General features: G+C 47.0%; 1 protein-coding gene across 1 annotated transcript in view; it reads left to right on the forward strand.

Moving 5' to 3' along the window:
- LOC139532896 (islet cell autoantigen 1-like protein) overlaps positions 1-27,571 on the forward strand; it is a 55,062-nt gene that overhangs the window by 21,423 nt on the left and 6,068 nt on the right. Inside the window, exons 5-12 of the mRNA XM_071331058.1 lie at positions 862-985; positions 2,323-2,521; positions 5,156-5,281; positions 11,457-11,555; positions 12,436-12,503; positions 15,280-15,323; positions 20,138-20,200; positions 24,368-24,685. Coding sequence (XP_071187159.1) covers positions 862-985; positions 2,323-2,521; positions 5,156-5,281; positions 11,457-11,555; positions 12,436-12,503; positions 15,280-15,323; positions 20,138-20,200; positions 24,368-24,685 — 1,041 coding nt within the window. The remainder of the gene's footprint in view (positions 1-861; positions 986-2,322; positions 2,522-5,155; positions 5,282-11,456; positions 11,556-12,435; positions 12,504-15,279; positions 15,324-20,137; positions 20,201-24,367; positions 24,686-27,571) is intronic.

Raw genomic sequence — 27,571 nt, forward strand, 5'->3', positions numbered from 1 at the left:
TGAGGTTATGTTAGGTTATGTTGAGGTTATGACATTCCTGTGTTCCAGACCTGTCTCAGGAGTGTTAGGTTATGTTGAGGTTATGTTAGGTTATGTTGAGGTTATGACATTCCTGTGTTCCAGACCTGTCTCAGGAGGGTTAGGTTATGTTGAGGTTATGACATTCCTGTGTTCCAGACCTGTCTCAGGAGGGTTAGGTTATGTTGAGGTTATGACATTCCTGTGTTCCAGACCTGTCTCAGGAGGGTTAGGTTATGTTGAGGTTATGACATTCCTGTGTTCCAGACCTGTCTCAGGAGGGTTAGGTTATGTTGAGGTTATGTTAGGTTATGACATTCCTGTGTTCCAGACCTGTCTCAGGAGGGTTAGGTTATGTTGAGGTTATGACATTCCTGTGTTCCAGACCTGTCTCAGGAGGGTTAGGTTATGTTGAGTTTGGGTTAGGTTGAGTTTGGGTTAGGTTATGTTGAGTTTTGGTTAGGTTATGTTAGGGTTATGTTGAGGTTATGTTGAGGTTGTGACATTCCTGTGTTCCAGACCTGTCTCAGGAGGGTAATGGTTAGGTTATGTTGAGGTTATGTTAGGTTATGTTGAGGTTGTGACATTCCTGTGTTCCAGACCTGTCTCAGGAGGGTAATGGTTAGGTTATGTTGAGGTTATGTTAGGTTATGTTGAGGTTGTGACATTCCTGTGTTCCAGACCTGTCTCAGGAGGGTAATGGTTAGGTTATGTTGAGGTTATGTTAGGTTATGTTGAGGTTGTGACATTCCTGTGTTCCAGACCTGTCTCAGGAGGGTAATGGTTAGGTTATGTTGAGGTTATGTTAGGTTATGTTGAGGTTGTGACATTCCTGTGTTCCAGACCTGTCTCAGGAGGAGAATGAGTTGGGGATGTTTCTGAGGTTCCAGGCAGAACACGACCGCACCAAGGCTGGAAACATGATGGACGCAACCAGCAAGGCCCTGTGTGCCTCAGCCAAGCAGAGGTCAGAACCATCCTCACCCCTAACCCAGCAAGGCCCTGTAGAGGTCAGAACCATCCTCACCCCTAACCCAGCAAGGCCCTGTAGAGGTCAGAACCATCCTAACCCAGCAAGGCCCTGTAGAGGTCAGAACCATCCTAACCCAGCAAGGCCCTGTAGCGGTCAGAACCATCCTAACCCAGCAAGGCCCTGTAGAGGTCAGAACCATCCTAACCCAGCACGGCCCAGCAGAGGTCAGAACCATCCTAACCCAGCACGGCCCTGTAGAGGTCAGAACCATCCTAACCCCTAACCCAGCACGGCCCAGCAGAGGTCAGAACCATCCTAACCCAGCACGGCCCTGTAGAGGTCAGAACCATCCTAACCCAGCAAGGCCCTGTAGAGGTCAGAACCATCCTAACCCAGCAAGGCCCTGTAGAGGTCAGAACCATCCTAACCCAGCAAGGCCCTGTAGAGGTCAGAACCATCCTCACCCCTAACCCAGCAAGGCCCTGTAGAGGTCAGAACCATCCTCACCCCTAACCCAGCAAGGCCCTGCAGAGGTCAGAACCATCCTCACCCCTAACCCAGCAAGGCCCTGTAGAGGTCAGAACCATCCTCACCCCTAACCCAGCAAGGCCCTGTAGAGGTCAGAACCATCCTAACCCCTAACCCAGCAAGGCCCTGCAGAGGTCAGAACCATCCTAACCCAGCAAGGCCCTGTAGAGGTCAGAACCATCCTAACCCAGCAAGGCCCTGCAGAGGTCAGAACCATCCTAACCCAGCAAGGCCCTGTAGAGGTCAGAACCATCCTAACCCAGCAAGGCCCTGCAGAGGTCAGAACCATCCTCACCCAGCACGGCCCTGTAGAGGTCAGAACCATCCTCACCCCTAACCCAGCAAGGCCCTGTAGAGGTCAGAACCATCCTCACCCCTAACCCAGCAAGGCCCTGTAGAGGTCAGAACCATCCTAACCCAGCAAGGCCCTGTAGAGGTCAGAACCATCCTAACCCAGCAAGGCCCTGTAGAGGTCAGAACCATCCTCACCCCTAACCCAGCAAGGCCCTGTAGAGGTCAGAACCATCCTCACCCCTAACCCAGCAAGGCCCTGTAGAGGTCAGAACCATCCTAACCTCTAACCCAGCAAGGCCCTGCAGAGGTCAGAACCATCCTCACCCCTAACCCAGCAAGGCCCTGTGTTGCCCGGACCCAGAGTTAATACTGGATCTGCTATGTTAATGTGTCAGGCTGGTCCTGTGCCCGTCCCCAGAGTTAATACTGGATCTGCTATGTTAATGTGTCAGGCTGGTCCTGTGCCCACCCCCAGAGTTAATACTGGATCTGCTATGTTAATGTGTCAGGCTGGTCCTGTGCCCACCCTTACACCGGATGGAGCAGGAGGTGGAGACGTTTCGGCGGCGTGCGATCGCTGACACGCTCCTGACCGTGACCCGGATGGAGAAATCCAGGACGGAATACCGTGGAGCGCTGCTCTGGATGAAGGATGTCTCTCAGGAACTCGACCCGGACACCTGTAAACATCTGGACAAGTTCCGCAAGGTGTGTTAACCCTGTGTGTATGGTCCACCAGGTACTGTGTGTATGGTCCACCAGGTACTGTGTGTATGGTCCACCAGGTACTGTGTGTATGGTCCACCAGGTACTGTGTGTATGGTCCACCAGGTACTGTGTGTATGGTCCACCAGGTACTGTGTGTATGGTCCACCAGGTACTGTGTGTATGGTCCACCAGGTACTGTGTGTGTGGTCCACCAGGTACTGTGTGTATGGTCCACCAGGTACTGTGTGTATGGTCCACCAGGTACTGTGTGTATGGTCCACCAGGTACTGTGTGTATGGTCCACCAGGTACTGTGTGTATGGCCCACCAGGTGCTGTGTGTGTTAACCCTGTGTGTATGGTCCACCAGGTACTGTGTGTGTTAACCTGTGTGTATGGTCCACCAGGTACTGTGTGTATGGCCCACCAGGTGCTGTGTGTGTTAACCCTGTGTGTATGGCCCACCAGGTACTGTGTGTGTTAACCCTGTGTGTATGGCCCACCAGGTGCTGTGTGTGTTAACCCTGTGTGTATGGTCCACCAGGTACTGTGTGTGTTAACCCTGTGTGTATGGTCCACCAGGTGCTGTGTGTGTTAACCCTGTGTGTATGGTCCACCAGGTACTGTGTGTGTTAACCCTGTGTGTATGGTCCACCAGGTACTGTGTGTGTTAACCCTGTGTGTGTGGTCCACCAGGTACTGTGTGTGTTAACCCTGTGTGTGTGGTCCACCAGGTACTGTGTGTGTTAACCCTGTGTGTATGGCCCACCAGGTACTGTGTGTGTTAACCCTGTGTGTATGGCCCACTAGGTGCTGTGTGTGTTAACCCTGTGTGTATGGCCCACCAGGTGCTGTGTGTGTTAACCCTGTGTGTATGGTCCACCAGGTGCTGTGTGTGTTAACCCTGTGTGTATGGCCCACCAGGTACTGTGTGTGTTAACCCTGTGTTTATGGCCCACCAGGTGCTGTGTGTGTTAACCCTGTGTGTATGGCCCACCAGGTGCTGTGTGTATGGCCCACCAGGTGCTGTGTGTGTTAACCCTGTGTGTATGGCCCACCAGGTACTGTGTGTGTTAACCCTGTGTGTATGGCCCACCAGGTGCTGTGTGTGTTAACCCTGTGTGTATGGCCCACCAGGTGCTGTGTGTATGGCCCACCAGGTACTGTGTGTGTTAACCCTGTGTGTATGGCCCACCAGGTGCTGTGTGTGTTAACCCTGTGTGTATGGCCCACCAGGTGCTGTGTGTGTTAACCCTGTGTGTATGGCCCACCAGGTGCTGTGTGTATGGCCCACCAGGTGCTGTGTGTATGGCCCACCAGGTGCTGTGTGTGTTAACCCTGTGTGTATGGTCCACCAGGTACTGTATGTGTTAACCCTGTGTGTATGGCCCACCAGGTGCTGTGTGTGTTAACCCTGTGTGTGTGGTCCACCAGGTGCTGTGTGTATGGCCCACCAGGTGCAGTGTGTGTTAACCCTGTGTGTATGGCCCACCAGGTACTGTGTGTGTTAACCCTGTGTGTATGGCCCACCAGGTGCTGTGTGTATGGCCCACCAGGTGCTGTGTGTATGGCCCACCAGGTGCTGTGTGTGTTAACCCTGTGTGTATGGCCCACCAGGTACTGTGTGTGTTAACCCTGTGTGTATGGCCCACCAGGTGCTGTGTGTGTTAACCCTGTGTGTATGGTCCACCAGGTACTGTGTGTGTTAACCCTGTGTGTATGGCCCACCAGGTGCTGTGTGTGTTAACCCTGTGTGTGTGGTCCACCAGGTGCTGTGTGTATGGCCCACCAGGTGCAGTGTGTGTTAACCCTGTGTGTATGGCCCACCAGGTACTGTGTGTGTTAACCCTGTGTGTATGGCCCACCAGGTGCAGTGTGTGTTAACCTGTGTGTATGGCCCACCAGGTGCTGTGTGTGTTAACCCTGTGTGTATGGTCCACCAGGTACTGTGTGTATGGCCCACCAGGTGCTGTGTGTGTTAACCCTGTGTGTATGGCCCACCAGGTAGTGTGTGTGTTAACCCTGTGTGTATGGTCCACCAGGTACTGTGTGTATGGCCCACCAGGTGCTGTGTGTGTTAACCCTGTGTGTATGGCCCACCAGGTGCTGTGTGTGTTAACCCTGTGTGTATGGCCTACCAGGTGCTGTGTGTGTTAACCCTGTGTGTATGGCCCACCAGGTGCTGTGTGTATGGCCCACCAGGTGCTGTGTGTGTTAACCCTGTGTGTATGGCCCACCAGGTGATGTGTGTGTTAACCCTGTGTGTATGGCCCACCAGGTACTGTGTGTATGGCCCACCAGGTACTGTGTGTGTTAACCCTGTGTGTATGGCCCACCAGGTACTGTGTGTGTTAACCCTGTGTGTATGGCCCACCAGGTGCTGTGTGTATGGCCCACCAGGTGCTGTGTGTATGGCCCACCAGGTACTGTGTGTATGGCCCACCAGGTACTGTGTGTGTTAACCCTGTGTGTATGGCCCACCAGGTGCTGTGTGTGTTAAACCTGTGTGTATGGCCCACCAGGTACTGTGTGTGTTAACCCTGTGTGTATGGCCCACCAGGTACTGTGTGTGTTAACCCTGTGTGTATGGCCCACCAGGTACTGTGTGTGTTAACCCTGTGTGTATGGCCCACCAGGTGCAGTCCCAGGTCAGAGGTTCGAAGGATCTGTTTGAGAAGCTGAAGAACGATGTCTGTCAGAAGGTCGACATGCTGGGAGCCTCCCGTTGTAACATGCTGTCTCACTCCCTCTGCACATACCAGGTCTGTCTGTCTATCTGTCTCACTCCCTCTGCACATACCAGGTCTGTCTGTCTATCTGTCTCACTCCCTCTGTTCATACCAGGTCTGTCTGTCTATCTGTCTCACTCCCTCTGCACATACCAGGTCTGTCTGTCTATCTGTCTCACTCCCTCTGTTCATACCAGGCCTGTCTGTCTATCTGTCTCACTCCCTCTGCACATACCAGGTCCGTCTGTCTATCTGTCTCACTCCCTCTGCTCATACCAGGTCTGTCTGTCTATCTATCTCACTCCCTCTGCACATACCAGGTCTGTCTGTCTGTCTGTCTGTCTGTATGTCTGTTCTACCAGGTCTGTCTGTGTGTCGTTGCATAGTAGCGGTCTGTGTGTGTCGTTGCATAGTAGCGGTCTGTGTGTGTCGTTGCATAGTAGCGGTGTGTGTGTGTCGTTGCATAGTAGCGGTCTGTGCGTGTCGTTGCATAGTAGCGGTCTGTGTGTGTCGTTGCATAGTAGCGGTGTGTGCGTTTCGTTGCATAGTAGCGGTCTGTGCGTGTCGTTGCATAGTAGCGGTGTGTGCGTTTCGTTGCATAGTAGCGGTCTGTGCGTATCGTTGCATAGTAGCGGTCTGTGCGTGTCGTTGCATAGTAGCGGTGTGTGCGTATCGTTGCATAGTAGCGGTCTGTGCGTGTCGTTGCATAGTAGCGGTCTGTGCGTGTCGTTGCATAGTAGCGGTGTGTGCGTTTCGTTGCATAGTAGCGGTCTGTGCGTATCGTTGCATAGTAGCGGTCTGTGCGTGTCGTTGCATAGTAGCGGTCTGTGTGTGTCGTTGCATAGTAGTGGTCTGTGTGTGTCGTTGCATAGTAGCGGTCTGTGTGTGTTAATGCATAGTAGCGGTCTGTGTGTGTCGTTGCATAGTAGCGGTCTGTGTAAGTCGTTGCATAGTAGCGGTCTGTTAGTAGCGGTCTGTGTGTGTCGTTGCATAGTAGCGGTCTGTGTGTGTCGTTGCATAGTAGCGGTCTGTGTGTGTCGTTGCATAGTAGCGGTCTGTGCGTGTCGTTGCATAGTAGCCGTCTGTGTGTGTCGTTGCATAGTAGCGGTCTGTGCGTGTCGTTGCATAGTAGCGGTCTGTGTGTGTCGTTGCATAGTGGCGGTCTGTGCGTGTCGTTGCATAGTAGCGGTCTGTACGTGTCGTTGCATAGTAGCGGTGTGTGTGTGTCGTTGCATAGTAGCGGTCTGTGTGTCGTTGCATAGTAGCGGTCTGTGCGTGTCGTTGCATAGTAGCTGTCTGTGTGTGTCGTTGCATAGTAGCGGTCTGTGTGTGTCGTTGCATAGTGGCGGTCTGTGCGTGTCGTTGCATAGTAGCGGTCTGTGCGTGTCGTTGCATAGTAGCGGTATGTGTGTGTCGTTGCATTGTGGCGGTCTGTGCGTGTCGTTGCATAGTAGCGGTCTGTGTGTGTCGTTGCATAGTAGCGGTCTGTGTGTGTCGTTGCATAGTAGCGGTCTGTGCGTGTCGTTGCATAGTAGCGGTATGTGCGTGTCGTTGCATAGTAGCGGCCTGTGTGTGTCGTTGCATAGTAGTGGTCTGTGCGTGTCGTTGCATAGTAGCGGTCTGTGCGTGTCGTTGCATAGTAGCGGTCTGTGTGTGTCGTTGCATAGTAGCGGCCTGTGCGTGTCGTTGCATAGTGGCGGTCTGTGCGTGTCGTTGCATAGTAGCGGTCTGTGTGTGTCGTTGCATAGTGGCGGTCTGTGCGTGTCGTTGCATAGTAGAGGTCTGTGCGTGTCGTTGCATAGTAGAGGTCTGTGCGTGTCGTTGCATAGTAGCGGTCTGTGTGTCGTTGCATAGTAGCGGTCTGTGTGTGTGTCGTTGCATAGTAGCGGTCTGTGAGTGTCGTTGCATAGTAGCGGTCTGTGCGTGTCGTTGCATAGTAGCGGTCTGTGAGTGTCGTTGCATAGTAGCGGTCTGTGAGTGTCGTTGCATAGTAGCGGTCTGTGAGTGTCGTTGCATAGTAGCGGTCTGTGCGTGTCGTTGCATAGTAGCGGTCTGCGAGTGTCGTTGCATACTAGCGGTGTGCGTGTGTCGTTGCATAGTAGCGGTCTGTGTGTGTCGTTGCATAGTAGCGTTCTGTGAGTGTCGTTGCATAGTAGCGGTCTGTGTGTGTCGTTGCATACTAGCGGTGTGTGTGTGTCGTTGCATAGTAGCGGTCTGTGTGTGTCGTTGCATAGTAGCGGTCTGTGTGTGTCGTTGCATAGTGGCGGTCTGTGCGTGTCGTTGCATAGTAGCGGTCTGTGCGTGTCGTTGCATAGTAGCGGTCTGTGTGTGTCGTTGCATAGTAGCGGTCTGTTAGTAGCGGTCTGTGCGTGTCGTTGCATAGTAGCGGTCTGTGTGTGTGTCGTTGCATAGTAGCGGTCTGTGAGTGTCGTTGCATAGTAGCGGTCTGTGTGTGTGTCGTTGCATAGTAGCGGTCTGTGTGTGTGTCGTTGCATAGTAGCGGTCTGTGTGTGTCGTTGTATAGTAGCGGTCTGTGCGTGTCGTTGCATAGTAGCGGTCTGTGCGTGTCGTTGCATAGTAGCGGTCTGTGTGTCGTTGCATAGTAGCGGTGTGTGTGTGTCGTTGCATAGTAGCGGTGTGTGCGTGTCGTTGCATAGTAGCGGTCTGTGCGTGTCGTTGCATAGTAGCGGTCTGTGCGTGTCGTTGCATAGTAGCGGTGTGTGTGTGTTAATGCATAGTAGCGGTCTGTGTGTGTCGTTGCATAGTAGCGGTGTGTGCGTGTCGTTGCATAGTAGCGGTCTGTGCGTGTCGTTGCATAGTAGCGGTGTGTGTGTGTTAATGCATAGTAGCGGTCTGTGTGTGTCGTTGCATAGTAGCGGTCTGTGTGTGTCGTTGCATAGTAGCGGTCTGTGTGTGTCGTTGCATAGTAGCGGTGTGTGCGTGTCGTTGCATAGTAGCGGTGTGTGCGTGTCGTTGCATAGTAGCGGTGTGTGCGTGTCGTTGCATAGTAGCGGTCTGTGTGTGTTAATGCATAGTAGAGGTCTGTGTGTGTCGTTGCATAGTAGCGGTCTGTGTGTCGTTGCATAGTAGCGGTCTGTTAGTAGCGGTCTGTGTGTGTCGTTGCATAGTAGCGGTCTGTGTGTGTCGTTGCATAGTGGCGGTCTGTGCGTGTCGTTGCATAGTAGCGGTCTGTGCGTGTCGTTGCATAGTAGCGGTATGTGTGTGTCGTTGCATTGTGGCGGTCTGTGCGTGTCGTTGCATAGTAGCGGTCTGTGTGTGTCGTTGCATAGTAGCGGTCTGTGCGTGTCGTTGCATAGTAGCGGTATGTGCGTGTCGTTGCATAGTAGCGGTGTGTGCGTGTCGTTGCATAGTAGCGGCCTGTGTGTGTCGTTGCATAGTGGCGGTCTGTGTGTGTCGTTGCATAGTAGCGGTGTGTGCGTGTCGTTGCATAGTAGCGGCCTGTGTGTGTCGTTGCATAGTGGCGGTCTGTGTGTGTCGTTGCATAGTAGCGGTGTGTGCGTGTCGTTGCATAGTAGCGGTCTGTGCGTGTCGTTGCATAGTAGCGGTCTGTGTGTGTCGTTGCATAGTAGCGGTCTGTGCGTGTTGTTGCATAGTGGCGGTCTGTACGTGTCGTTGCATAGTAGCGGTCTGTGCGTGTCGTTGCATAGTAGCGGTATGTGTGTGTCGTTGCATTGTGGCGGTCTGTGCGTGTCGTTGCATAGTAGCTGTCTGTGTGTGTCGTTGCATAGTAGCGGTCTGTGCGTGTTGTTGCATAGTGGCGGTCTGTACGTGTCGTTGCATAGTAGCGGTCTGTGCGTGTCGTTGCATAGTAGCGGTATGTGTGTGTCGTTGCATAGTAGCGGTGTGTGCGTGTCGTTGCATAGTGGCGGTCTGTACGTGTCGTTGCATAGTAGCGGTCTGTGCGTGTCGTTGCATAGTAGCGGTATGTGTGTGTCGTTGCATTGTGGCGGTCTGTGCGTGTCGTTGCATAGTAGCTGTCTGTGTGTGTCGTTGCATAGTAGCGGTCTGTGCGTGTTGTTGCATAGTGGCGGTCTGTGCGTGTCGTTGCATAGTAGAGGTCTGTGCGTGTCGTTGCATAGTAGCGGTCTGTGTGTCGTTGCATAGTAGCGGTGTGTGTGTGTCGTTGCATAGTAGCGGTCTGTGAGTGTCGTTGCATAGTAGCGGTCTGTGCGTGTCGTTGCATAGTAGCGGTCTGTGAGTGTCGTTGCATAGTAGCGGTCTGTGAGTGTCGTTGCATAGTAGCGGTCTGTGAGTGTCGTTGCATAGTAGCGGTCTGTGCGTGTCGTTGCATAGTAGCGGTCTGCGAGTGTCGTTGCATACTAGCGGTGTGCGTGTGTCGTTGCATAGTAGCGGTCTGTGTGTGTCGTTGCATAGTAGCGTTCTGTGAGTGTCGTTGCATAGTAGCGGTCTGTGTGTGTCGTTGCATACTAGCGGTGTGTGTGTGTCGTTGCATAGTAGCGGTCTGTGTGTGTCGTTGCATAGTGGCGGTCTGTGAGTGTCGTTGCATACTAGCGGTGTGTGTGTGTCGTTGCATAGTAGCGGTCTGTGTGTGTCGTTGCATACTAGCGGTGTGTGTGTGTCGTTGCATAGTAGCGGTCTGTGTGTGTCGTTGCATAGTAGCGGTCTGTTAGTAGCGGTCTGTGCGTGTCGTTGCATAGTAGCGGTCTGTTAGTAGCGGTCTGTGTGTGTCGTTGCATAGTGGCGGTCTGTGCGTGTCGTTGCATAGTAGCGGTCTGTGCGTGTCGTTGCATAGTAGCGGTCTGTGTGTGTCGTTGCATAGTAGCGGTCTGTTAGTAGCGGTCTGTGCGTGTCGTTGCATAGTAGCGGTCTGTGTGTGTGTCGTTGCATAGTAGCGGTCTGTGAGTGTCGTTGCATAGTAGCGGTCTGTGTGTGTGTCGTTGCATAGTAGCGGTCTGTGTGTGTGTCGTTGCATAGTAGCGGTCTGTGTGTGTCGTTGTATAGTAGCGGTCTGTGCGTGTCGTTGCATAGTAGCGGTCTGTGCGTGTCGTTGCATAGTAGCGGTCTGTGTGTGTCGTTGCATAGTAGCGGTGTGTGCGTGTCGTTGCATAGTAGCGGTCTGTGCGTATCGTTGCATAGTAGCGGTCTGTGCGTGTCGTTGCATAGTAGCGGTCTGTGCGTGTCGTTGCATAGTAGCGGTGTGTGCGTGTCGTTGCATAGTAGCGGTCTGTGTGTGTTAATGCATAGTAGAGGTCTGTGTGTGTCGTTGCATAGTAGCGGTCTGTGTGTGTCGTTGCATAGTAGCGGTGTGTGCGTGTCGTTGCATAGTAGCGGTCTGTGTGTGTTAATGCATAGTAGAGGTCTGTGTGTGTCGTTGCATAGTAGCGGTCTGTGTGTGTCGTTGCATAGTAGCTGTCTGTGTGTGTCGTTGCATAGTAGCGGTCTGTGTGTGTCGTTGCATAGTAGCTGTCTGTGTGTGTCGTTGCATAGTAGCGGTCTGTGCGTGTCGTTGCATAGTAGCGGTCTGTGCGTGTCGTTGCATAGTAGCGGCCTGTGTGTGTCGTTGCATAGTAGCGGTGTGTGCGTGTCGTTGCATAGTAGCGGTCTGTGCGTGTCGTTGCATAGTAGCGGTCTGTGTGTGTCGTTGCATAGTAGCGGCCTGTGTGTGTCGTTGCATAGTAGCGGTCTGTGCGTGTCGTTGCATAGTAGCGGTCTGTGCGTGTCGTTGCATAGTAGCGGTGTGTGCGTGTCGTTGCATAGTAGCGGTCTGTGTGTGTTAATGCATAGTAGAGGTCTGTGTGTGTCGTTGCATAGTAGCGGTCTGTGTGTGTCGTTGCATAGTAGCGGTCTGTGTGTGTCGTTGCATAGTAGCTGTCTGTGTGTGTCGTTGCATAGTAGCGGTCTGTGTGTGTCGTTGCATAGTAGCTGTCTGTGCGTGTCGTTGCATAGTAGCGGTCTGTGCGTGTCGTTGCATAGTAGCGGTCTGTGTGTGTCGTTGCATAGTAGCGGTGTGTGCGTGTCGTTGCATAGTAGCGGTCTGTGAGTGTCGTTGCATAGTAGCGGTCTGTGCGTGTCGTTGCATAGTAGCGGTGTGTGTGTCTCGTTGCATAGTAGCGGTCTGTGCGTGTCGTTGCATAGTAGCGGTGTGTGTGTCTCGTTGCATAGTAGCGGTGTGTGTGTCTCGTTGCATAGTAGCGGTCTGTGTTAATGCAGTACAGTCTCTTTCCAGATCACCCTCCTCCAGTTCTGGGAGAGGACAGCCGATGTGATGAGTGGGATTCATGAGTCTTTTAAAGGCCTTGTCCCCTACCAGTTCACCACTCTCAAGGTACGTGTGAGACGGGTTGCACGTACATTACAGGTGTGTGTGTGTGTTTGTTTTACTTCCAGTGTGTTGTAACAGTAGATGGGGTGTGTGTTTGTTTTGCTTCCACTGTGTTGTAACAGTAGATGGGGTGTGTGTGTGTGTTGGTTTTGCTTCCAGTGTGTTGTAACAGTAGATGGTGTGTGTGTGTGTGTTTGTTTTGCTTCCAGTGTGTTGTAACAGTAGATGGGGTGTGTGTGTGTGTTTGTTTTGCTTCCAGTGTGTTGTAACAGTAGATGGTGTGTGTTTGTGTGTTTTGCTTCCAGTGTGTTGTAACAGTAGGTGGGGTGTGTGCGTGTGTTTTGCTTCCAGTGTGTTGTAACAGTAGATGGGGTGTGTGTGTGTTTTGCTTCCAGTGTGTTGTAACAGTAGATGGGGTGTGCGTGTGTTTTGCTTCCAGTGTGTTGTAACAGTAGATGGGGTGTGTGTGTGTTTTGCTTCCAGTGTGTTGTAACAGTAGATGGGGTGTGTGTTGGTTTTGCTTCCAGTGTGTTGTAACAGTAGGTGGGGTGTGTGTTGGTTTTGCTTCCAGTGTGTTGTAACAGTAGGTGGGGTGTGTGTTGGTTTTGCTTCCAGTGTGTTGTAACAGTAGGTGGGGTGTGTGTGTGTGTTTTACTTCCAGTGTGTTGTAACAGTAGATGGGGTGTGTGTGTGTTTGTTTTGCTTCCAGTGTGTTGTAACAGTAGATGGGGTGTGTGTGTGTGTGTTTTGCTTCCAGTGTGTTGTAACAGTAGATGGGGTGTGTGTGTGTGTTTTGCTTCCAGTGTGTTGTAACAGTAGATGGGGTGTGTGTGTGTGTGTTTTGCTTCCAGTGTGTTGTAACCGTAGGTGTGTATGTTGTCAGGACCTCCGGGACCCTCTGGAGCAGCTGACAGATTTAGAGAACCAGGACCAGAACAAAGAGAGTAACAGGTGAGAACATCCTAGTTCAAGACAACCTGGTTTACCATGTTGACCCCACCGGTCTACCATGCTGACCCCACCGGTCTACCATGCTGACCCCACCGGTCTACCATGCTGACCCCACCGGTCTACCATGCTGACCCCACCGGTCTACCATGCTGACCCCACCGGTCTACCATGCTGACCCCACCGGTCTACCACGTTGACCCCACCGGTCTACCACGCTGACCCCACCGGTCTACCACGTTGACCCCACCGGTCTACCACGCTGACCCCACCGGTCTACCACGCTGACCCCACCGGTCTACCACGCTGACCCCACCGGTCTACCATGCTTACCCCACCGGTCTACCATGTTGACCCCACCGGTCTACCATGCTGACCCCACCGGTCTATCATGTTGACCCCACCGGTCTACCATGCTGACCCCACCGGTCTATCATGTTGACCCCACCGGTCTAACATGCTGACCCCACCGGTCTACCATGCTGACCCCACCGGTCTACCATGCTGACCCCACCGGTCTACCATGCTGACCCCACCGGTCTACCATGCTGACCCCACCGGTCTACCATGCTGACCCCACCGGTCTACCATGCTGACCCCACCGGTCTACCATTATGACCCCACCGGTCTACCATGCTGACCCCACCGGTCTACCATGCTGACCCCACCGGTCTATCATGTTGACCCCACCGGTCTACCATGCTGACCCCACCGGTCTATCATGTTGACCCCACCGGTCTAACATGCTGACCCCACCGGTCTACCATGCTGACCCCACCGGTCTACCATGCTGACCCCACCGGTCTACCATGCTGACCCCACCGGTCTACCATGCTGATCCCACCGGTCAAACACGTTGACCCCACCGGTATACCATGCTGACCCCACCGGTCTACCATGCTGACCCCACCGGTCTACCATTATGACCCCACCGGTCTACCATGTTGACCCCACCGGTCTACCATGCTGACCCCACCGGTCTACCATGTTGACCCCACCGGTCTACCATGCTGACCCCACCGGTCTACCATGCTGACCCCACCGGTCTACCATGCTGACCCCACCGGTCTACCATGCTGACCCCACCGGTCTACCATGCTGACCCCACCGGTCTACCATGTTGACCCCACCGGTCTTAGCAGCATATACCCACCTGATTGGTGTTTAGCAGCATATACCCACCTGATTGGTGTTTAGCAGCATATACCCACCTGATTGGTGTGATTGAGATACAAAATAGATATATTTGTTTTAAAATATTAGTTAATTTTGGGGGGGATTTTGGAAATTCTATCAGGCGACCTTCACATGGGGTCACGACCCCTAGTTTGGGAACCACTGGCATTAAACAAAACCTGTGTGTCCATGTATGCTGATGATTCAACCATATATACACGTGTCAGCAACCACAGCTAATGAAGTCACTGAAACCCTTAACCAGGAGTTGCAGTCTGTTTTGGAATGTGTGGCCAGTAATAAACTGGTCCTGAACATCTCTAAAACTAAACTGAACAAAAATAAAATCCCAACGTGTAAAGTGTTGTTTCCATGTTTCATGAGCTGAAATAAAAGATCCCAGAAATGTTCCATACGCACAAAAAGCTTATTTCTCTCCAATTTTGTGCACAAGTTTGTTTATGTAACCGATGTGAAATGGCTAGCTAGTTAGCGGTGGTGCGCGCTAATAGCGTTTCAATCGGTGACGTCACTCGCTCTGAGACCTTGAAGTAGTTGCTCCCCTTGCTCTGCAAGGGCCGCGGCTTTTGTGGAGCGATGGGTAACGATGCTTCGTGGGTGACTGTTGTTGATGTGTGCAGAGGGTCCCTGGTTCGCGCCCGGGTCGGGGCGAGGGGACGGACTAAAGTTATACTGTTACATTTACATTGTTGTTAGTGAGCATTTCTCCTTTACCAAGATAATCCATCCACCTGACAGGTGTGGCATATCAAGAGGCTGATTAACCAGCATGATAATTACACAGGTGCACCTTGTGCTGTGGACAATAAAAGGCCACTGTAAAATGTGCAGTTTAGTCACAAAACACAATGCCACAGATGTCTCAAGTTTTGAGGGAGCGTGCAATTGGCATGTTGATTTCAGGAATGTCCACTAGAGCTGTTGCTAGAGAATTTAATGTTAATTTCTCTACCATAAGCCGCCTCCAACGTCGTTTTAGAGAATTTGGCAGTACATCCAACCGGCCTCACAACCGCAGACCACGTGTAACCACGCCCTCAAGGCAAATCCTGCAGGCTCTAGTTTTGTCTTATCTTGATTATTGGCCAGACATGTGGTCAAGTGCTGCAAAGAAAGACCCAGTAAAGCTGCAGCTGGCCCAGAACAGAGCGGCACGTCTTGCTCTTCATGGTAATCAGAGGGCTGATACATGGTATTTATATGCCAGTCTCTCTTGGCGTCTTTTCATAAGAAACAATGTGTTGAAAAAACGAAAGTGTTTGATCTATATATATTTACCATATCATATGGAGACACAAACATAAACCTTTTACCTTTATCATAAGTAGACATAATTGCAAATGATTAAATCCTTCCAATAGAAAAAACCCCCAAAAAACAAATAAGTTACGAATTGAACTTTAATTAAATGAGTTGACTCTTCACATGGGATGAATTCACTGAACAACAAAAGAAAGGGAATATTGAATGTTTCCCAATGATCCATCTCATGTTCTGTGTGGAACCCCAGGACGAGTAGCTGCTGCCTTCAGCTAATGGGGATCCTAATAAAATACCAAACATATCCTTTCTCTCCTCTCAGGCTGGTCTCCCTGGATGAAGAGAAGCCGTCAGAATCAGCCTCTGGTACGTACTGACCCCTACTGACCCCTACTGACCTCTACTGACCCCTACTGACCTCTACTGACCTCTACTGACCCCTACTGACCTCTACTGACCCCTACTGACCTCTACTGACCCCTACTGACCCCTACTGACCTCTACTGACCCCTACTGACCCCTACTGGGCTAGGTATACTATAACATTACATTATATACTGACCCTTACTGGGTTAGATATACTATAACATTACATTATATACTGACCCCTACTGGACTAGATATACTATAACATTACATTATATACTGACCCCTACTGACCCCTACTGGACTAGATATACTATAACATTACATTATATACTGACCCCTACTGACCCCTACTGGACTAGATATACTATAACATTACATTATATACTGACCCCTACTGGGCTAGATATACTATAACATTACATTATATACTGACCCCTACTGGGTTAGATATACTATAACATTACATTATATACTGACCCCTACTGGGCTAGATATACTATAACATTACATTATATACTGACCCCTACTGGACTAGATATACTATAACATTACATTATATACTGACCCCTACTGGGCTAGATATACTATAACATTACATTATATACTGACCTCTACTGGGCTAGATATACTATAACATTACATTATATCCTGACCCTGTAGTAGTAACATAAGACAGCTGAACATTAAAATAGCGAGCCACATGTTCACGTTGATCATGAGACTGTGGTAATGGAGATATACTAGGGGACGTTCTGGCCCTCTTATTTTCTCCATTTTGCTGACAGACTGACCAGACACATACCAGAGAAATATGCCTAAGGCAACTGGATGCTAATGGTAGAAGAGACATATAGTCTGACAATTCCAATAAGACACATACCAGAGAAATATGCCTAAGGCAACTGGACACTAATGATAAGAAGAGACATAAAGTCTGCCAATTCCAATAAGGACATACCAGAGAGGCGCCTGGAGCAGTTGGACACACTAAGGATGGGGGAGACTAGAACAAAGAGTGCATTGATTTAGTGGTGAAGGGAAGGGGCATGGGGTCTGTTGACACACTGGGATAGAGGGTCCGGCCACCATTATAAACTGATTGAAGGCAGATGGTGGTGAATGACTTCATAGGGGATGGACATAATACTATGTGTGTATAAATATAGGAAAGGGACTTCTGGGAGGGGTGTTCCGCGGAGTGTGTTCCGCGGGGACATGCCAGTTGGCTGTACAGTTGTAATAAAGAGCATGTTTGAATTTACAAGTTCTGATAAGCGTTGTATTTGAAATGATTTTCCACGACAACCCCTACTGGGTTAGATATACTATAACATTACATTATATACTGACCTCTACTGGGCTAGATATACTATAACATTACATTATATACTGACCCCTACTGACCCCTACTGGACTAGATATACTATAACATTACATTATATACTGACCACTACTGACCCCTACTGGACTAGATATACTATAACATTACATTATATACTGACCCCTACTGACCCCTACTGGACTAGATATACTATAACATTACATTATATACTGACCCCTACTGGGCTAGATATACTATAACATTACATTATATACTGACCCCTACTGGGCTAGATATACTATAACATTACATTATATACTGACCCCTACTGGGTTAGATATACTATAACATTACATTATATACTGACCCCTACTGGGTTAGATATACTATAACATTACATTATATACTGACCCCTACTGGGCTAGATATACTATAACATTACATTATATACTGACCTCTACTGGGTTAGATATACTATAACATTACATTATATACTGACCCCTACTGGGCTAGATATACTATAACATTACATTATATACTGACCTCTACTGGGCTAGATATACTATAACATTACATTATATACTGACCCCTACTGGGCTAGATATACTATAACATTACATTATATACTGACCTCTACTGGGTTAGATATACTATAACATTACATTATATACTGACCCCTACTGACCCCTACTGGACTAGATATACTATAACATTACATTATATACTGACCTCTACTGGGCTAGATATACTATAACATTACATGATATACTGACCCCTACTGGACTAGATATACTATAACATTACATGATATACTGACCCCTACTGGGCTAGATATACTATAACATTACATGATATACTGACCCCTACTGGACTAGATATACTATAACATTACATGATATACTGACCCCTACTGGTCTAGATATACTATAACATTACATGATATACTGACCCCTACTGGACTAGATATACTATAACATTACATTATATACTGACCCCTACTGGGTTAGATATACTATAACATTACATGATATACTGACCCCTACTGGACTAGATATACTATAACATTACATTATATACTGACCCCTACTGACCCCTACTGGGTTAGATATACTATAACATTACATTATATACTGACCCCTACTGGACTAGATATACTATAACATTACATTATATACTGACCCCTACTGGACTAGATATACTATAACATTACATTATATACTGACCCCTACTGACCCCTACTGGGTTAGATATACTATAACATTACATGATATACTGACCCCTACTGGACTAGATATACTATAACATTACATTATATACTGACCCCTACTGGGTTAGATATACTATAACATTACATTATATACTGACCCCTACTGGACTAGATATACTATAACATTACATTATATACTGACCTCTACTGGGCTAGATATACTATAACATTACATTATATACTGACCCCTACTGACCCCTACTGGACTAGATATACTATAACATTACATTATATACTGACCTCTACTGGGCTAGATATACTATAACATTACATGATATACTGACCCCTACTGGACTAGATATACTATAACATTACATTATATACTGACCCCTACTGGTCTAGATATACTATAACATTACATGATATACTGACCCCTACTGGACTAGATATACTATAACATTACATTATATACTGACCCCTACTGGGTTAGATATACTATAACATTACATGATATACTGACCCCTACTGGACTAGATATACTATAACATTACATTATATACTGACCCCTACTGACCCCTACTGGGTTAGATATACTATAACATTACATTATATACTGACCCCTACTGGACTAGATATACTATAACATTACATTATATACTGACCCCTACTGGACTAGATATACTATAACATTACATTATATACTGACCCCTACTGGACTAGATATACTATAACATTACATTATATACTGACCCCTACTGACCCCTACTGGGTTAGATATACTATAACATTACATGATATACTGACCCCTACTGGACTAGATATACTATAACATTACATTATATACTGACCCCTACTGGGTTAGATATACTATAACATTACATTATATACTGACCCCTACTGGACTAGATATACTATAACATTACATTATATCCTGACCCCTACTGACCCCTACTGGGTTAGATATACTATAACATTACATTATATACTGACCCCTACTGGACTAGATATACTATAACATTACATTATATACTGACCCCTACTGGACTAAATATACTATAACATTACATGATATACTGACCACTACTGGACTAGATATACTATAACATTACATTATATACTGACCCCTACTGGACTAGATATACTATAACATTACATTATATACTGACCCCTACTGACCCCTACTGGGTTAGATATACTATAACATTACATTATATACTGACCCCTACTGGACTGGGTATACTATAACATTACATTATATACTGACCCCTACTGGACTAGATATACTATAACATTACATTATATACTGACCCCTACTGACCCCTACTGGACTAGATATACTATAACATTACATTATATACTGACCCCTACTGACCCCTACTGGACTAGGTATACTATAACATTACATTATATACTGACCCCTACTGACCCCTACTGGACTGGGTATACTATAACATTACATTATATACTGACCCCTACTGGACTAGGTATACTATAACATTACATTATATCCTGACCCCTACTGACCCCTACTGGACTAGGTATACTATAACATTACATTATATACTGACCCCTACTGACCCCTACTGGACTAGGTATACTATAACATTACATTATATACTGACCCCTACTGGACTAGATATACTATAACATTACATTATATACTGACCCCTACTGGTCTAGATATACTATAACATTACATGATATACTGACCCCTACTGGACTAGATATACTATAACATTACATTATATACTGACCCCTACTGGGCTAGATATACTATAACATTACATTATATACTGACCCCTACTGACCCCTACTGGGTTAGATATACTATAACATTACATTATATACTGACCCCTACTGGACTGGGTATACTATAACATTACATTATATACTGACCCCTACTGGACTAGATATACTATAACATTACATTATATACTGACCCCTACTGACCCCTACTGGACTAGATATACTATAACATTACATTATATACTGACCCCTACTGACCCCTACTGGACTAGGTATACTATAACATTACATTATATACTGACCCCTACTGACCCCTACTGGACTGGGTATACTATAACATTACATTATATACTGACCCCTACTGGACTAGGTATACTATAACATTACATTATATACTGACCCCTACTGACCCCTACTGGACTAGGTATACTATAACATTACATTATATACTGACCCCTACTGACCCCTACTGGACTAGATATACTATAACGTGTTCAGTGGACTGGAATGACATGATGTACTTGGTTTCCTTTACAGGCCCCTTCCATGCTGCTGATGGACACAGCCTCACCAGCTCTCTGTGTGCTAGTCTGGACTCTGGTACGTGTGTGTTGTGATGCTTTATGGCATTGTTTTGTGCAGAAGCTAAACCTTATTCACTTATATTGTGCTAATTGTAATTGGTATCTAAGTGTTGAGGTTTTACCATACACCAGGGGTCTCCAGCAGGTTGATTGCCAGCTACCAGCAGCCCACCAATGAGAAGCCAGACTATTCTGATTGGTTTTACCGTACACCAGGGGTCTCCAGCAGCCCACCAATGAGAAGCCAGACTATTGTGATAGGTTTTACCATACACCAGGGGTCTCCAGCAGGTTGATTGCGGCTACCAGCAGCCCACCAATGAGTACCAGGGGTCTCCAGCAGCCCACCAATGAGAAGCCAGACTATTGTGATAGGTTTTACCATACACCAGGGGTCTCCAGCAGCCCACCAATGAGAAGCCAGACTATTGTGATAGGTTTTACCATACACCAGGGGTCTCCAGCAGCCCACCAATGAGAAGCCAGACTATTGTGAAAGTGTATGTTCACGTGTTCTACCACAAACTGTCATTAACAAATCTCACCAGAATCAGACACCACAAGCTCTCAGCTACTATCTAACCAACATCATCCCATCAGACACCACGAGCTCCCAGCTACTATCTAACCAACATCAGACACCACGAGCTCCCAGCTACTATCTAACCAACATCATCCCACCTCAGACACCACGAGCTCCCAGCTACTATCTAACCAACATCATCCCACCTCAGACACCACGAGCTCCCAGCTACTATCCAACCAACATCATCCCATCAGACACCACGAGCTCCCAGCTACTATCTAACCAACATCATCCCACCTCAGACACCACGAGCTCCCAACTACTATCTAACCAACATCATCCCATCAGACACCACGAGCTCCCAGCTACTATCTAACCAACATCATCCCACCAGACACCACGAGCTCCCAGCTACTATCCAACCAACATCATCCCACCTCAGACACCACGAGCTCCCAGCTACTATCTAACCAACATCATCCCACCTCAGACACCACGAGCTCCCAACTACTATCTAACCAACATCATCCCATCAGACACCACGAGCTCCCAGCTACTATCTAACCAACATCATCCCACCTCAGACACCACGAGCTCCCAACTACTATCTAACCAACATCATCCCACCTCAGACACCACGAGCTCCCAACTACTATCTAACCAACATCATCCCATCAGACACCACGAGCTCCCAGCTACTATCCAACCAACATCATCCCACCTCAGACACCACGAGCTCCCAGCTACTATCCAACCAACATCATCCCACCTCAGACACCACGAGCTCCCAGCTACTATCTAACCAACATCATCCCACATCAGACACCACGAGCTCCCAGCTACTATCTAACCAACATCATCCCACCTCGGACACCACGAGCTCCCAGCTACTATCTAACCAACATCATCCCACCTCAGACACCATGAGCTCCCAGCTACTATCCAACCAACATCATCCCACCTCAGACACCACGAGCTCCCAGCTACTATCTAACCAACATCATCCCACCTCAGACACCACGAGCTCCCAGCTACTATCTAACCAACATCATCCCACCTCAGACACCATGAGCTCCCAGCTACTATCTAACCAACATCATCCCACCCCTGGTCACCCACTACTGGTTTAAACAGACAAACCTAACACAATATCTGACTATTCATTTACAGAAATATTGCCCCTTTCTGTCTGTGTGGAGTCTGTCTATCTGTCTATCTGTCTGTCTGTCTGTCTGTCTGTCTGTCTGTCTGTCTGTCTGTCTGTGTGGAGCGTGCCTGTCTGTCTGTCTGTCTGTCTGTGTGGAGCATGCCTGTCTGTCTGTCTGCCTGTCTGTTTGTTTGCCTGTCTGTCTGTGTGGAGCATGCCTGTCTGTCTGTCTGTCTGTCTGTCTGTCTGTCTGTCTGTGTGGAGCGTGCCTGTCTGTCTGTCTGTCTGTCTGTGTGGAGCATGCCTGTCTGTCTCTCTGCCTGTCTGTTTGTTTGCCTGTCTGTCTGTGTGGAGCATGCCTGTCTGTCTGTCTGCCTGTCTGTTTGTTTGCCTGTCTGTCTGTGTGGAGCGTGTTCGTCTATCCCTCCATGTGTAGTCAGTTGATGTCATAACCATCTTGTGTGTTGACAGAAATACTTTCCCCAAAACCTTCTCAATGAAATGTTAACTGTAAAGCAGTTTTACTTGGCAGAAGTATATCATGAGGACGTATATCACGAGGAAGTATATCACGAGGAAGTATATCGCGAGGAAGTATATCACGAGGAAGTATATCACGAGGACGTATATCACGAGGACGTATATCACGAGGACGTATATCACGAGGAAGTATATCACGAGGACGTATATCACGAGGACGTATATCACGAGGACGTATATCACGAGGAAGTATATCACGAGGAAGTATATCACGAGGACGTATATCACGAGGACGTATATCACGAGGAAGTATATCACGAGGAAGTATATCACGAGGAAGTATATCACGAGGATGTATATCACGAGGACGTATATCACGAGGAAGTATATCACGAGGAAGTATATCACGAGGAAGTATATCAATAGGACGTATATCACGAGGAAGTATATCACGAGGAAGTATATCACGAGGAAGTATATCAATAGGACGTATATCACGAGGAAGTATATCAATAGGACGTATATCACGAGGAAGTATATCACGAGGACGTATATCACGAGGACGTATATCACGAGGAAGTATATCACGAGGAAGTATATCACGAGGAAGTATATCACGAGGAAGTATATCACGAGGAAGTATATCACGAGGACGTATAGCACGAGGACGTATAGCACGAGGACGTATAGCACGAGGACGTATATCACGAGGACGTATATCACGAGGAAGTATATCACGAGGAAGTATAGCACGAGGAAGTATATCACGAGGACGTATATCACGAGGACGTATATCACGAGGACGTATATCACGAGGAAGTATATCACGAGGACGTATATCACGAGGACGTATATCACGAGGACGTATATCACGAGGAAGTATATCACGAGGACGTATATCACGAGGAAGTATATAATTTGTACCTATTTGTTATTTCCAAACTTTTCCATGAACTGAGCAGCAGCAGTACAGAACCATCACCAGACCGGCTCATTAGATGGAACATTCCTCACTGGCCAGATGAGCAATTAAAGGGCCAGATGAGCAATTAAAGGGCCAGATGCACAATTAAAGGGCCAGATGAGCAATTAAAGGGCCAGATGAGCAATTAAAGGGCCAGATGAGCAATTAAAAGGCCATATGAGCAATTAAAGGGCCAGATGAGCAATTAAAGGGCCAGATGCACAATTAAAGGGCCAGATGAGCAATTAAAGGGCCAGATGCACAATTAAAGGGCCAGATGAGCAATTAAAGGGCCAGATGAGCAATTAAAGGGCCAGATGAGCAATTAAGGGCCAGATGAGCAATTAAGGGCCAGATGCACAATTAAAGGGCCAGATGCACAATTAAAGGGCCAGATGAGCAATTAAAGGGCCAGATGCACAATTAAAGGGCCAGATGAGCAATTAAAGGGGAACTATACCAAAAACTCTAAAAGTTTTAGTTTTCTTCCAGACCTAAAATAATTGTCATCTGTGATTTCAGCATTGACTCAGAACATCCCATTTCATTGAACAACTGTAATTTTGAGAGTGAAAATCTAAAACGATCTAAAACCAGAAAAAATAAACCTGAAAAAACAGAATTTGGGAAAATATATATGACAGATTTTATAGGGCCCTAACCCTAAACCCTAACCCTAAACCCTAACCCTAACCCTAATACAGTGGGGCAAAAAAGTATTTAGTCAGCCACCAATTGTGCAAGTTCTCCCACTTAAAAAGATGAGAGGCCTGTAATTTTCATCATAGGTACACTTCAACTATGACAGACAAAATGAGGGAAAAAAATCCAGAAAATCACATTGTAGGATTTTTTATGAATTTATTTGCAAATTATGGTGGAAAATAAGTATTTTCTCTCTCAGGTTTGTTTCAGGTCCTGAGCTGACTTTGTCCTCTGTGTGAATGGTGTTTCAGACCAGCCTGTTTTTCTATTGACATGAGTCAGTAACAGTTAATAGTTCCTGATGACCTGGCTACATGCCGTTTCTAACCCTTTGTCTGTCTCTCTGTGCTGTGTGTTCTAGGTGGGGACCTCTCTGGAAGCGCTCTACTGCAGCAGGGGCCCAGGGTGGGGGACAAGGAGGAGGAGGACAGGGAGACTGGGGACATGGCCTTTCTGAAGGACCTCCTGAGCCCTGGACCAATGGAAGCAGACGAGTTCAGTCGAGAGTGGCAAGGCACCTTCGGCTGCTTGGAGTTCTCTGACCCTGTCCCCCCCACAGCCCCTACCCCCTCCCTGATCCCTCCTCCCCCTACTGGAGCAGCCTGCCCCCCCTCTCAGTCCCCCAGTCCCACCGGCTTCCTGCCCTCCCAGCTGCTGGACCACAGTCTGAGTTCTACAGGTCAGTCAGTCAGCACCATCTCCTGGTCTGACCTCCAGTGGCTAGATGACCTTACTGCATGTCTGACCTCTAGTGGCTAGATGACCTTACTGCATGTCTGACCTCTAGTGGCTAGATGACCTTACTGCATGTCTGACCTCTAGTGGCTAGATGACCTTACTGCATGTCTGACCTCTAGTGGCTAGATGACCTTACTGCATGTCTGACCTCTAGTGGCTAGATGACCTTACTGCATGTCTGACCTCTATTCATCTGATAGTTTGTCTCCAGTTCTAGAAACTGATAGTTTGTCTCCAGTTCTAGTGTCATCTAGAAACTGATAGTTTGTCTCCAGTTCTAGTGTCATCTAGAAACTGATAGTTTGTCTCCAGTTCTAGAAACTGATAGTTTGTCTCCAGTTCTAGAAACTGATAGTTTGTCTCCAGTTCTAGAAACTGATAGTTTGTCTCCAGTTCTAGAAACTGATAGTTTGTCTCCAGTTCTAGTATCATCTAGAAACTGATAGTTTGTCTCCAGTTCTAGTATCATCTAGAAACTGATAGTTTGTCTCCAGTTCTAGTATCATCTAGAAACTGATAGTTTGTCTCCAGTTCTAGTATCATCTAGAAACTGATAGTTTGTCTCTAGTTCTAGTAGCATCTAGAAACTGATAGTTTGTCTCCAGTTCTAGTGTCATCTAGAAACTGATAGTTTGTCTCCAGTTCTAGAAACTGATAGTTTGTCTCCAGTTCTAGTATCATCTAGAAACTGATAGTTTGTCTCCAGTTCTAGTGTCATCTAGAAACTGATAGTTTGTCTCCAGTTCTAGAAACTGATAGTTTGTCTCCAGTTCTAGTGTCATCTAGAAACTGATAGTTTGTCTCCAGTTCTAGAAACTGATAGTTTGTCTCCAGTTCTAGTGTCATCTAGAAACTGATAGTTTGTCTCCAGTTCTAGAAACTGATAGTTTGTCTCCAGTTCTAGAAACTGATAGTTTGTCTCCAGTTCTTGTGTCATCTAAAACTGATAGTTTGTCTCCAGTTCTAGTGTCATCTAGAAACAGATAGTTTGTCTCCAGTTCTAGTGTCATCTAGAAACAGATAGTTTGTCTCCAGTTCTAGAAACTGATAGTTTGTCTCCAGTTCTAGAAACTGATAGTTTGTCTCCAGTTCTAGTGTCATCTAGAAACTGATAGTTTGTCTCCAGTTCTAGAAACTGATAGTTTGTCTCCAGTTCTAGAAACTGATAGTTTGTCTCCAGTTCTAGTGTCATCTAGAAACTGATAGTTTGTCTCCAGTTCTAGTATCATCTAGAAACTGATAGTTTGTCTCCAGTTCTAGTATCATCTAGAAACTGATAGTTTGTCTCCAGTTCTAGAAACTGATAGTTTGTCTCCAGTTCTAGTGTCATCTAGAAACAGATAGTTTGTCTCCAGTTCTAGAAACTGATAGTTTGTCTCCAGTTCTAGTATCATCTAGAAACTGATAGTTTGTCTCCAGTTCTAGAAACTGATAGTTTGTCTCCAGTTCTAGTGTCATCTAGAAACAGATAGTTTGTCTCCAGTTCTAGAAACTGATAGTTTGTCTCCAGTTCTAGAAACTGATAGTTTGTCTCCAGTTCTAGTGTCATCTAGAAACTGATAGTTTGTCTCCAGTTCTAGTGTCATCTAGAAACTGATAGTTTGTCTCCAGTTCTAGAAACTGATAGTTTGTCTCCAGTTATAGTATCATCTAGAAACTGATAGTTTGTCTCCAGTTCTAGTATCATCTAGAAACTGATAGTTTGTCTCCAGTTCTAGAAACTGATAGTTTGTCTCCAGTTCTAGAAACTGATAGTTTGTCTCCAGTTCTAGTGTCATCTAGAAACTGATAGTTTGTCTCCAGTTCTAGAAACTGATAGTTTGTCTCCAGTTCTAGAAACTGATAGTTTGTCTCCAGTTCTAGTGTCATCTAGAAACTGATAGTTTGTCTCCAGTTCTAGAAACTGATAGTTTGTCTCCAGTTCTAGAAACTGATAGTTTGTCTCCAGTTCTAGTATCATCTAGAAACTGATAGTTTGTCTCCAGTTCTAGAAACTGATAGTTTGTCTCCAGTTCTAGAAACTGATAGTTTGTCTCCAGTTCTAGTGTCATCTAGAAACAGATAGTTTGTCTCCAGTTCTAGAAACTGATAGTTTGTCTCCAGTTCTAGTATCATCTAGAAACTGATAGTTTGTCTCCAGTTCTAGAAACTGATAGTTTGTCTCCAGTTCTAGTGTCATCTAGAAACTGATAGTTTGTCTCCAGTTCTAGAAACTGATAGTTTGTCTCCAGTTCTAGTATCATCTAGAAACTGATAGTTTGTCTCCAGTTCTAGAAACTGATAGTTTGTCTCCAGTTCTAGTGTCATCTAGAAACTGATAGTTTGTCTCCAGTTCTAGTATCATCTAGAAACTGATAGTTTGTCTCCAGTTCTAGTGTCATCTAGAAACTGATAGTTTGTCTCCAGTTCTAGTATCATCTAGAAACTGATAGTTTGTCTCCAGTTCTAGTATCATCTAGAAACTGATAGTTTGTCTCCAGTTCTAGTGTCATCTAGAAACTGATAGTTTGTCTCCAGTTCTAGAAACTGATAGTTTGTCTCCAGTTCTAGTATCATCTAGAAACTGATAGTTTGTCTCCAGTTCTAGTATCATCTAGAAACTGATAGTTTGTCTCCAGTTCTAGAAACTGATAGTTTGTCTCCAGTTCTAGTATCATCTAGAAACTGACAGTTTGTCTCCAGTTCTAGTGTCATCTAGAAACTGATAGTTTGTCTCCAGTTCTAGAAACTGATAGTTTGTGTCCAGTTCTAGTATCATCTAGAAACGGATAGTTTGTCTCCAGTTCTAGTGTCATCTAGAAACGGATAGTTTGTCTCCAGTTCTAGA

Source organism: Salvelinus alpinus, chromosome 10 (assembly GCF_045679555.1).
Source record: "Salvelinus alpinus chromosome 10, SLU_Salpinus.1, whole genome shotgun sequence".
Classification (NCBI taxonomy): domain Eukaryota; kingdom Metazoa; phylum Chordata; class Actinopteri; order Salmoniformes; family Salmonidae; genus Salvelinus; species Salvelinus alpinus.